Consider the following 12,907-nt stretch of genomic DNA (forward strand, 5'->3'; position numbering starts at 1 on the left):
ACTTCAGGGTCAACCTGTACAATATATTTTCCCCCAAAGCATGAAATTTAAGAATTTACATGTCCTAGTCTTCCATCAGTGATTCTCAATGAAAAAATATTCTTCGAAATTAGACAAATGAATAAAGTATGTGTCTACATTATATTTATACTTAATATTTGGGACAAGCAGGTATTTGGTCTTCAAATTTACATTTTTTGCATAAAAGGAGCCTAGTTCAAACTTGTACATGTATGTACATAAAATAAGTTGTTGATAATGATTTTTTTTATTGCAGATTCATATTATTATTTTCAGTAATGTGCACATAGTAAATATTGAATGTTCTTTTTATAAAATCTTTTCGGATTTTGTATCTAATAATTTCAGTAAATCACCATTGCAATCTTTATAAAGTTTAACGTGTAACTAATAATTGAAACATAAGTATCTACCAATGTCATTGGATTGCTTAACACACAGTATATTTGAGTGAATTCATTTCTTCTGTAGTCTTGCCCTAAAGATATTCAGATCACTGAAATATGGTACAGCTATTAAATAAAAGTGGCCCTTTTTATGATATTGTTAAGTGTGTACATGCATTCTCTGTTTTTCACAGTTGGAACTGCGACAATGATGCATGCATGATACTTGTAAATTCGAGTGCTTTCTGTCAAATTTCGAAACTTTGTATACTTTGGACTGGTTTAAGTTTTCTTGCATTCATATTTTATTTTCTATATATGAATATTAACAAAATGAACATGGAATATATTAAGAGAGCTTGTTGAATGACAACCCCTATATAACTGTCAATAAGTATGTCAAACATATTCTGAAGGCAAGAAACTGAGCATTGAAACACCTGGCTGTTTTCATAAACCCCAATAAACAAGAGTCTCTGAATTAGGAAAATCAAGACTCTGGATAACAGTTGTGAAGCCAGAACGAGGCTTACCAACATTCAGGTAATGATCGAATCTGATTGGCTAAGAAGACCACACCTCCAAAACGGTTAAAAGTTTAAAGTTGACAGGAAAGATCTTTGAAGGTGCTTCTTACAGGATGACTGTCATGTACACCATTTTCCCAAAATTATTATCCGAGATAAGACTTAACAGAAGGCTACAGAGCTGAGTATGATTCCTCTGTTACTCTCATCATACGTGTATCCTCTTTACCATCATTAACGAAAGACCAGATTACAAAACATAAGTCACATTGTCACAAGGTAATACCTCCAATTTGAATGCATTTGTTTTCGATGGCATTGTCATTAAAATGAAATGAAATCAAACTTTATAGATGTGTAATGGTCACAATTGTCATTGTGAGTCTTTTAACAGAGTCTGAACTTGAAACAGTTGAGCAGAGCATCGGATTGAAGAAGACTATGTCCATCTGTAAAAACAAAAAGTGGCTGGTCTTCTATATAAAGTATAAGGGAGATTGTATTAGGTTGCAAAATTTTGAATATTCCTCCTGAAATGAATGTTAAAAGATCTGACAAAGCTAAAAGTTTTAACTGATGCATTACATGATGTGGGCAAATGTATCTCCTGGTTTATTACAAGACAGTAATTTAAATTACTATCAATTTGTAAAATTAGAAAAGAGTACACAAGTAACAAATAGATAGAATTTCTCGTTTTAATTAAATGCTTTATTTATTTAACAAGGACTGCAAACAGCCCTAGGAATATGCTCTCGTTTTATTTTGGAGATTAATAGTTCAATATCATGTTAGATATTTTCATTCTAATCGGATTAAATGCCACCATCCCTCTCCCAACTACATGTATGTAAGCTAGGAGAAGGGGGAGCTTGTAATAAGACTGGATTCTGGATACTATAGTCTGAATTTGTGTTCTTATTCTTGTGCGACTCCTTGTGGCCTTCAGAAAAATATATTTAATTGGTCCTCTAAAGTCATAGAGAGGCCTGCATGCATACATATTGCTGATATTTTATACACTTTAGAAAAATATCTCTAGTAAAAATGGAAAATATCTACAAAAACCAAAAGAAATCAACTCATAGTTTGAAGCCAGGTACTTCTGCACAACTGCTTTTCCAAAACAATTATAATTTTTTTTCAAAATCTTCATATAGCTAGTGTTCATTGTTTTGTGGTATCCTTTGATAATTGAATTACAGTCCCATCTTGTGGAACGCCGATTTAAGCGATCAAATACTAATGTCTACAACTTATAGAAATGTTATACCTGCTCTAAGGGAAAGATAACTCTGGCAATGAACAAGAACTCAAGATTTATTCAAATCTGGAATAGTTCAGATGGTCAATATAATAAATGAATTTGAATAAAAGTAAATGAAGTAAACCATTGATTTTGTAAGATTTAAACAAATATGTTCATATTTTTTTAAAAGAAACTTTAGATGAAATTATACATGTTTCTAGTCTACATTTTAGCTCCCCGGGACTGAATGTCCAGTCAAGAGCTATAATCCTACACCCCTGCTTTGATGATGTCGTGGTCTCCTCTATGGACAGGTGGTTAAAGTAGCCAAGGCCACATGATTCAAACTTGTGTGTATGAGTGATTCATCAATACCATTCATAATAGTGATTTAAAGTTTATAATGTCCAGTCTCCAGAGGCTATTTACACACCACATGTACGACATGGCTCAAACTTCCATGAATGAGATGCAATATTTCATGATTTGTAGATGCACACGACCACTATAAATGATATTGGATGCTTTATCTGACCTACATTTCCAAATAGTAATGATTTAGATTCTCTGAACTTTCTCTTTGATCAATGCATGCAGCCCCTGAACTTTCTCAAAAATGGACAATTTTCAAGAAAAATATAAGATATTGTCAACTTTGTGACATACCATTTGGGCAAAAATTGTCATTTTGTCCCTGATTATATCAGCATGAGAATTGAATTAAAGAATGTTTCAATGTCAGAACCAGAATTGGCTGTTTTGGAACAAAATTCTTAAGACCTTATGCTTTTGAAAAAATTTGTCTATGAATTTTTCTCATTGGTAAACTCAGTATAGGGGACCCTCGATCATTACAATACAATATTGTGGAGAGTTGTGGGCATGGAAGAGTTACATGTACCTTCCCTGAAGAGCAGTGAAAACTGATGTTACCTCATGGTCCTGGGTCCAATTATAAACATTCCCTGTGTTGCATTCATACAGAACTCTTTTAATTTTTTTCCTGTACTTTGATTTATACAAAAATAAAGTCAAAAAGTCATGTAAATGATAATACTACGAAAAACCTTGTCTTCACTATCTCAAACCTTAATGTCTTCACTATCTCAAACCTTGTCTTCACTATCTCAAACCTTGTCTTCACTATTTCAAACCTTGTCTTCACTATCTCAAACCTTGTCTTCACTATCTCAAACCTTTATGCCCCAAAAAATAAAGTCACTTTTTCCAAATCTAATTGATTAAAATGTATAATGTACTCAGTAATATGAAATACCTGGTACTCGATCAGGCTGACCTCAATGTTAAACTAGGGCAACATCATGAACTGTGTACTCTAACTACTATAAATGTCTTTTATCATATATATATTTATTAATAATGCCCATCAATATTTAAAAGTTCAAAACATCTGAATGAATCATATTCTGGTTATTCCATCAGTCAAAGGAAAATTATGGAAGGAATTCGAGGAAAAGATGAAAAATTCCTAAAATCACATCCCAACTGATTGGGTTGGAATCACTTGTCGCTGTCTGACATCACAATATACCCAACAAGTACTATGATGTCACAGTCTGCTACAAGATGTTATGTAGTTTAAGAGGCCAAAATCAACGTCTCATAAAAACCAGCTCAAAGTCTCAAACATGATACCTGTGAATTTCCATCACATTCACAACCTTTGAATTTCAATCTGCCTATCCTAATTCAAACAGAGATCAATACTGTTCTCTACTTTTTTTGTAATTATTAAAAAAGAATATATAAGTTGGTCATTTTTCCTTGAACACATCCTAGTTTAATTATTTAAGATTACCTTATACAGTATAAAATGTGCACTGGACATGAAAGCTAGCTTATTTTAAGCATTCTGTTCTGCTTTGATGATGTGCTATTGATATCTCAGACACCCGTAAATTAATGGAGATTGAATAAAGCAACTTGGGGGAAAAAATGGCAGATGAGGACAAGTCAGTACTTGCCAGATGTTGTGTACTTGCATTAGAACTTAATTCAATCAGATTTTAACTCGGGAAGATTAGGAGATAATGGCTGGTAACATTATGGACAATTTACAGGATGCTATGATGTACTTTTCATACGGAAAAAATGTTTAGGGCAAATAAAAAAGATACCTTTAATGGCATAAATATGTCACAATCTGCACTGGAACAATTCAGGGTGCTGGAAATAAACATATTCCCTCTAATCCAAAATGATGTCACTGCCAGATAAAGTCAAGATTTGTAAATTTAGAGATGAACTGGATAATAGCAGAGAAGCTATAATTCAATGGATGAAAATGATAGCTTGCTTATCATAACAGTATTTGGAGGCTTGTCTACTTCTGATTTGATATTGTAGTATATATAGCATGACTTTTTATTAAATCTGAGAAGATTTATTATCTAGGTTGAAATATTTTCAAATATTAGGATCACTAAATTGTCTACAAATGGACAGACAGACAGACATGGTAAAACAAATAATGAGTACATATACTTCGTAACAGCGTATGGTGTGTTCCTCTAATATTTACATTTTCAAATGGTTTTGCCTTCAATATCTTTATGAATTGTTATGAAAGCCATTTCCTGATGAATGTGATGCAGCTGTGAACAAATCTTTATAGATGTAGTGTGTCTATTTTTAATGGCTGGGAATTCTGACAGAAATGAAAGTAGAATGTAAATGTAATTTCAGTCTTATAAAACACATGAGGGTATGTAATATACTGCAATGCTTATAATGCTAGCGCTGGCATACTTATCATTAAGCGTGTTCGGGCTTCTGGAAGTATATGCTGGCAAGAAGAGTCTTGGTACCAGTATATATAATTAAAGATATTGTCTTTCTCTAATAACAAACAATTTTGTTTACGGATAGACAATTTTTGATATGTAAATTTAAATGTCATTGTCAAGAACCTGCAGCATGTTCCTTTCATTAATATAGTCATTTGATTACTGTAAAAATATAGGTCAATGTTGAATTGCACTTTTCAGCATCAAAAGTACATGTTAATTAGTGTTCATCTGTGACTATGGCGTAATTTTCATAATAGTCTACTTTATGTCTTTAAGGAGGTACTCTACATCGTCATAATGGCTGACTTCCTTTAAAAACATGGAGAAAAAATCAATATCAGCAATGTTAAACTTTTCATTTTCAATTTAAATACCTAGCAGTGTAGCTCAGTAGGTTAGCATACCAACTGCTGAACTGTAGGTCGCAGGTTCAAGTCCAGCACAGGTTATAAATTTTTCTCAGATTATCTTCTACTAAAACTGTATTTTTTGACAAAATAAAGTACATTTGAAAATTTTCAACTTCAAAATATTGTTGTACATATCTTCCACTTTTCATCCTTATCAAATTTCTCTGGTGTAGCATACGTCCTTAAGTGACACACAAGTCAAAATTTTCATTTTAGAATACCATGAATGTGAAATCTTGTACGATATCTTTGATAAAGGCACAGCCTATTTACTCTGTTTTATTGACAAAATTATTATTGATGTACATGCCTTATACATCTTGGAGGGGGGGGGGGTGTTGTGTTATTGGCTATACTGATATATGTCAGCATTTTCCCATGAAAAATAACAGCTTTGCATGTTCATATGTCCTGCTTTCTGCATAAATGAATAATGGTATAAATTATAATTCAAAGATTTGTTCATTTCTTTTCAGGACAAATACATGAGGGCCCTTGCAGAGACAGAGAATGTCCGTCTTCGAATGTCAAAACAAGTCAGTGATGTACGGCTGTTCGGAATTCAGGGTTTCTGTAAGGACCTACTGGAAGTTGCTGATATCTTGCAACAAGCAACACAGAGTGTACCGGAGGATACATTAAAGGAAAACAAGCATCTGCGGGACCTGTATGATGGATTGGTAATGACCGAGGCACAGCTTCAGAAAGTCTTTGTAAAGCATGGACTCGAACAAATTACCCCCCAAAAAGGGGACAAGTTTGATCCTCACTTTCATGAGGCGTTGTTTCAGGTTCCAGCTGAAGACCCAAATTTAGCATCTAGTGTTGCCACATTGGAAAAGTTAGGATACAAACTGCATGACAGAACCTTGCGACCTGCTCTTGTGGGAGTGTTCAAGTCATGATGATACTGGTCCAGTTTCATTAATGTAGATGTCATCTTCATCTGGTCATCGCTCCATCATCTGTATCCTGGTGATAGTCAGGAATGTAAAAAACATTCAGTGATTTTGTATGGAACAATTAGAATTAAGATTAGGATGTGCTTGTTATTATCATGGAAGTTGTGATTTTTATGTCCCCTAGATCAAACATTGGAAGCATGGTTTCTGTCAGTGTCTGTCTGTCTGTTATGGGGTCAAATGATGTGATCTCTGTAAATTTAGATATTTTATTTGCCAGTTAAAACTATAGACGGGTTTGGAATTGCACATACATATTTGCACCATGGATTGGTGAAGTTTTTCTGAGGTTACTTGTTGGGTCAAAGGACATAACCTGTTACAAAAATAGATGCTATAAAGGTTCACCATGATTAGGGACATTTGTGATAAAATGAACAAATTCCTGTTCTGAACTACAATTTGATTTCTGCTGTGTCGTTGGTTACAGTATGATCTTAATTGTTATGATTTCTAACAAGGTACATGTAACATCTTGACAAAAAAACTTATTTCTAATATCACAAATTCAGAGTTAGAAATTGAGCGATGTAAATATTATCTATATATATTCTACTGCTATTAAATGTGAATGTGATTTTGGCATGCAATTTCATTAGTACATGAATTATTCTGAAACATTCAAATATTTGTTGAAATAAATTTGTACAACATCATCTAATTCTTACAGAAATGACAGTTTGAGTGATTGACCTTTGCAGAAAGTTTCTTAGTGCATACCGGTATGTGCATAGTGTATGATGATCTATGAGTTCTCTACCAAAATGAAATGGAACTAAAGCACCATGGAAGGGCCAAGTTGAAAATACATTAATTCTTTGAAGTCTGTGCTTCTCAGCATCAATGCAAAATGCATTATTTTAGTGAGGAACATGTATAAATCTTATTCATGTCCCCTTGGCTGAGGCTGCAAGAGGGGTTAAAATGTACAGTGTATAAATACTTTAAAAAGATATTTCTTGTTATTTGATTTGTGCTTTTGAAAAAAGCAAAACAATACATTGGTTATTCTTGCATAATTTCATTGTTAAATCACTATGTTGGCATTTTTGACAGATTTAGAAAATTTGCCAAAAACTAAATGAATGATACAGAATTTGGGCCTTGATTGTAAAAAGCAGTCGGCTTTCTTGAGATTCACCTGCTCTGATAAGTTTCCTTAATTTGATGATCACTGCTCTTGTAATTCAGCTCATTCTGGTTTATGTGGTTGATAACTTTAATTATAATCATTATAATTATTAATGTCGCATAATTCCAAGTACTGTATCATATCTAAAAAGGACAGTTTAAAATGCCAAAAACTTGGCAAATTGGGTTTCAAGAAGCCTCGAAGACCTTTGTGAAAAGGGTTGGAAAACCCCCGAGAGACTGGCTTAAGGCAGGTTTGTGGTAACACTGGCATGTTATTTTCTATGGTTGAAGTTACTTGGAAAAAAGGATGTAATTTTTTTCTTCCAGGCCATGATGGGTAGTGATGGAAAAGACATTAGCAGACCATACTTGCCACAAGGGTTACTTATGGGCAGATGGTCTTTACTCCAGATCATTTGGCCAAAGTCACTGATAACAACTGTTTTGATTGATTGATTGTATCTTATTTAAGGTCCCTCTTGAAAAATTTTCTCACTCGTGGAGACGTCGCCACTACCAGTGAAGGGCTTCAAATTTGGGCCTACGCTTGGTGCTTACGGTCATTGACCAGTGAGGGTTCTTTAGCATGCCACACATACTGTGACACGGGACATCCGTTTTTAATGTCATCTCCAAGGAGCGATGGCCAGGATTCGAACCCCAACTTTCACCATCTACCTTTAGACCACAAATTTATGAAATTCCCTACCTCTGCATTAAGGTTTCAATCTCTAGGACATGACTAAATAGGTAAAATGGTGACACTTTGGACATAACTAAATGGGTAAAATGGTGACAATTTGGACATAACTAAATAGGTAAAATGGTGACAATTTGGACGTAACTAAATGGGTAAAATGGTGACAATTTGGGCGTAACTAAAAAAAACTAATCTATAAATCAATACTTCATTGAAAGATGTACTGGAGGCCCAAAATCAAAAGAGCTTTTGGCCAACTGTAAAACCATTTTTAACAAACAAAGGATGCACCACACTGAAAGACTTAATTCTCTCGGAAAATAACACGCTCGTAAACAGCCAGAAAGAAGTATGTGAAATTTTTAATGACTTTTTCATACATGTTGTTAAATATATTGGGGATGCAGAACAAGTAGATGAAAATCACCCAAGTATACAGGCAATAAAAGCAAATACAACAGAATTACCACAACATCCATTTTCCTTTATAGATAAAGCTGTCACTGAAGACTTTGTAACAAAAAGTATAAAGAAAATAAATATTTAAAAAGCCACTGGTATTGATGGAATTTCTCCAAAACTCTTACACATCGCTTTACCAGTTATCAGCAAACCTCTAAGTCAACTAATTAACATGTCCCTATCAACATCAACTTTCCCTAAACAACTTAAGATAGCACAAGTGACACCATTACACAAGAAGAATAGTTCATTAGAGAAAGGCAACTATAGACCTGTTAGTGTTCTTCCGGCAATATCAAAAGTTTTTGAAAGATCGAGCAATTGAAAATTGGTTAACAATGTTTTTTAAAAATGTTTTCAATCCTTTTTTGGCAGCTTTTCGGTCAAGTTTTGGATGTCAGTCAACTTTATTAAAAGTAATTGAAGATTGGAAGCAGGCATTGGATAAAAACGAGTACACAGCAGCAATTTTAATGGACCTTTCTAAAGCCTTTGACCGCCTTCCTCATGAACTACTTCTTAAACTAAAAGCATATGGTCTCTCAAAAGCAGCACAAGAGATGTTAAGTAGCTATCTCTCCTGTAGAAAACAGTGTGTTAAAGTAGGGGAGCACACCAGCATCATGTCAAATATAATCAAAGGTGTGCCACAAGGGTCTATCCTCGACCCCTTACTCTTTAACATCTTTATCAATGACCTCTTTCACTTTGTAAATAAATGTAATCTCTACAACTATGCAGATGACAATACTTTATCAAAATCAGACAAATCTTTAAATCATGTAATAGCAGCACTTCAAGATGACAGTAGATCTCTGATTAAATGGTTTAAATCAAACAAAATCCAGAAAAATTCCAAGCTATCTCTGTTGGAAACAAAACACACAATGAAAACATAGTTTTTGATTTAGATGGGATAAAAATTTCATGTGATGAAGAAATAAAATTGTTGGGCATAACAATTGATTTTAAACTTTCTTTCAACACACATATTACCAATATTTGTAAAAAGGCAGCAAGGCAATTAAATGTTCTTAAACGAATAGGCAAACATCTTAGCAAATTAGGTAAATTAACCATATATCATTCATTTATTATGTCAAATTTTAGTTATTGCCCGTTGACATGACACTTCTGCACTGAACAAAACACCCGCAAAATTGAAAAGATTCAGGAAAGAGTTCTGGGGTTTATCTATGGTGACTATAAAAGTACTTACGAAAACTTATTAAAACAATCTAAATTGCCTTCACTAAAAACCAGAAGAATGCGAACAATAGCTTTAGAAACTTTTAAAATTATCAACAAAATGTCCCCACTTTTTTTACAAGATCTAGTTGTTATAAAAAACCATTCATACAATTTTAGATATACAAATACAGCGGAAGTACCAAGACCTAGAACAACCAGGTACGGGATAAAATCTTTTAGATATGAGGCAGCAAAGCTCTGGAACGCTTTGCCAAACGAAGCAAGAAATATTACATCATATAATCTATTCTCAAATTATATTCAAAATTGGTGTGGGGAATTAAATTGTAAATGCAGCTCATGCAGATTCCAGCCTCTCCTACCTAAATCTTAAAGTTTTGATCTAACTTCTAACTATGCTTCTAAGCTTACATGTACAAATTTAACTATTATTTTTACTCTGCTCTGTCTCTTAGGTATGCATATTTATTTAGTCTATGTATGTATCCATATTTTTATGTTTGTGTTGCAAATTTTTTCAGTGCTGTGCATCTTAATATAGCTAGTCCCTGTGTATATATATGCATGACTTGTGATGTCTGTATACATGTATGCGTCCTGTTTTATTTCAAATTTCTGTTTTTATGTCTGCAATTATATATCATTAGTGCTTTGTATTCTATGCTATATAGTCGGTTAAAGAGCTCTTAGCTCATGTTTATTGTTACCTGTATATAGTTCCGACTTTAAATAAAAATTACTTACTAACTTACAACTAAATAGGTAAAATGGTGACAATTTGGACGTAACTAAATAGGTAAAATGGTGACGATTTGGACGTAACTAAATGGGTAAAATGGTGACAATTTGGACATAACTAAATAGGTAAAATGGTGACCATTTTGGCATAACTAAATATGGTGACAATTTGGATGTAATTAAATGGGTAAAATGGTGACAATTTGGACGTACAATTGTAACTAAATAAGTAATATGGGGGAGAATTTGGACATACACTGTAACTAAATAGGTAAAATGGTGACAATTTGGATGTAACTAAATGGGTAAAATGGTGACAATTTGGACATAACTGAATGGGTAAAATGGTGACAATTTGGACATAACTAAATGGGTAAAATGGTGACAATTTGGACATAACTAAATGGGTAAAATGGTGACAATTTGGATGTAACTAAATGGGTAAAATGGTGACAATTTGGACATAACTGAATGGGTAAAATGGTGACAATTTGGACATAACTAAATGGGTAAAATGGTGACAATTTGGATGTAACTAAATGGGTAAAATGGTGACAATTTGGACATAACTGAATGGGTAAAATGGTGACAATTTGGACATAACTAGATATAACGTAGGTAAAATGGTGACAATTTAAGTAAAATCATCCTCTATACTTCTGAATGCTTATGAAAAACCTGAAGACATCATGCCACCTGGACTGAGTTATTGATATAGTGGATTTCTTTTTAAATGTTCATTTACTCCTGATCCATAGAATGTGGAAAGCCAAGGGGCGAGATCAAAAGTTCAATGTCTGACAAAAAAACTGAATTCACATAGTTTTGAATTCACCAAGGATCCCCACCTCTCTCATTAAAACTAATTATGAATTTTGACACTATTCGATTAAAACATGCAAAATCATATGAGTATGAATAATACTCTGTGTACCTTTTCTTATGTTTATTCACAAATGAAAGTAAAAACAATTAAATGTTCATTGAAATGTAATATAATTAATTACCTTGTGCTTAGCGTGACCTGCCCCTGAATATGTTGAACAATTATTGAGATGTTTCTTTGTTTTTAAAAAAAAATCCATTTTGGGGTGGAGTGTCCAAAAATTAATTCTGATCAGTGAATGTGTGTGGAAATTTTTTTCTTGCAGGATTATTTGTTGAAATTATTCTGCTTATTTTCTGAAATTTGTCAAATTTGATAAGGCCAGGAATGACAGAAACCGGAAATACCAGTAGTAATGAAATGTATCACATGCATCCGTATCTGTTGTGTAAATTGAAATTCTTAAATAGATATTGATATTACACAAAAACCTTTATATTTTGGCCGGAAGCAACAGATGGTTGATGATGGCGTAATGCATGTCTCGTGTGATTGGAGGTGGAACAGAGATTCGCTGTTGTGTTATTTTTAAGGTGACTTTGGATTTGCTCAGGTTGGAATATCATTTTTAAGGCAGACAGCTGCCGATTTCGTGCAGGAAATGTTAAACGAGAAAGGAAACTGAAATAAAACCAATGATTTAAAAAATATCAATCTCATGAGGGAGGGATCCCTGATTTATTCAAATGAAATTTGTCTAAATCATGAGGTTTTATATGATTTAAGTATCATTGGTTTATTGCTTTAATAAATTTGTATTTACATTCTTCTCTCATTAAACCATAAATCTCCAGTTTTCTTTACAAAGTTCGCATAAAGTACCACAAACATTCCGTCTCGATCCATTCGCCATGAAAATTTGTCCATGCAGATGTTTTAATTTCAAATTGTAAAACTTTATATTTTCTGTAAACAAACAGCACTTTTGTGTCTTTTAGAATTTATGGTGGATGATTTGTGCCACTTCACAATTTGTCGTCTTTTTGAGGTGAAAAGACGACAAAACGATAATTAGCGACTTTTCGCCTCGAAATAACGAGAAAACGACAAAATACTGGAACCGTTTTTATTTGATTGAACGCCTAATTTTACACAGAGTATTCAATGGCGTTGTACATGTATAATATAAAAAGCTTTAAAACAATAAACAATACATCATATACATGCAAACACACTCTACATATACTAAACTAAAAACATGTACATTAAAACTGTCTAAACAAATGTGTCTTCAGTTTGGCTTTGAAAGTACCTATAGAGATTTGGACTGTCTTATTTCAGCCGGTAAACTGTTCCACAGTCTTGGACCAATGCCCTTATGGTTCCGAAACTACTGTCACTAAAAGTTTTACGCCTGTTAAAAGGAACAGTGTAGCAACTCTCAGAAGATTGAGCGGAGCGTAACTTTTG

General features: G+C 33.4%; 1 protein-coding gene across 2 annotated transcripts in view; it reads left to right on the forward strand.

Moving 5' to 3' along the window:
* LOC125659750 (grpE protein homolog 1, mitochondrial-like) overlaps positions 1-7,320 on the forward strand; it is a 16,023-nt gene extending 8,703 nt beyond the window's left edge. For both annotated transcript variants that reach the window (XM_048891522.2, XM_048891521.2), the window contains one exon: positions 5,880-7,320. In XM_048891522.2, coding sequence (XP_048747479.1) covers positions 5,880-6,308 — 429 coding nt within the window. In that variant the 3' untranslated portion in view covers positions 6,309-7,320. The remainder of the gene's footprint in view (positions 1-5,879) is intronic.
* Positions 7,321-12,907: the final 5,587 nt, after the last annotated feature.

The sequence above is a fragment of the Ostrea edulis genome, chromosome 9 (assembly GCF_947568905.1).
Source record: "Ostrea edulis chromosome 9, xbOstEdul1.1, whole genome shotgun sequence".
Classification (NCBI taxonomy): Eukaryota; Metazoa; Mollusca; class Bivalvia; order Ostreida; family Ostreidae; genus Ostrea; species Ostrea edulis.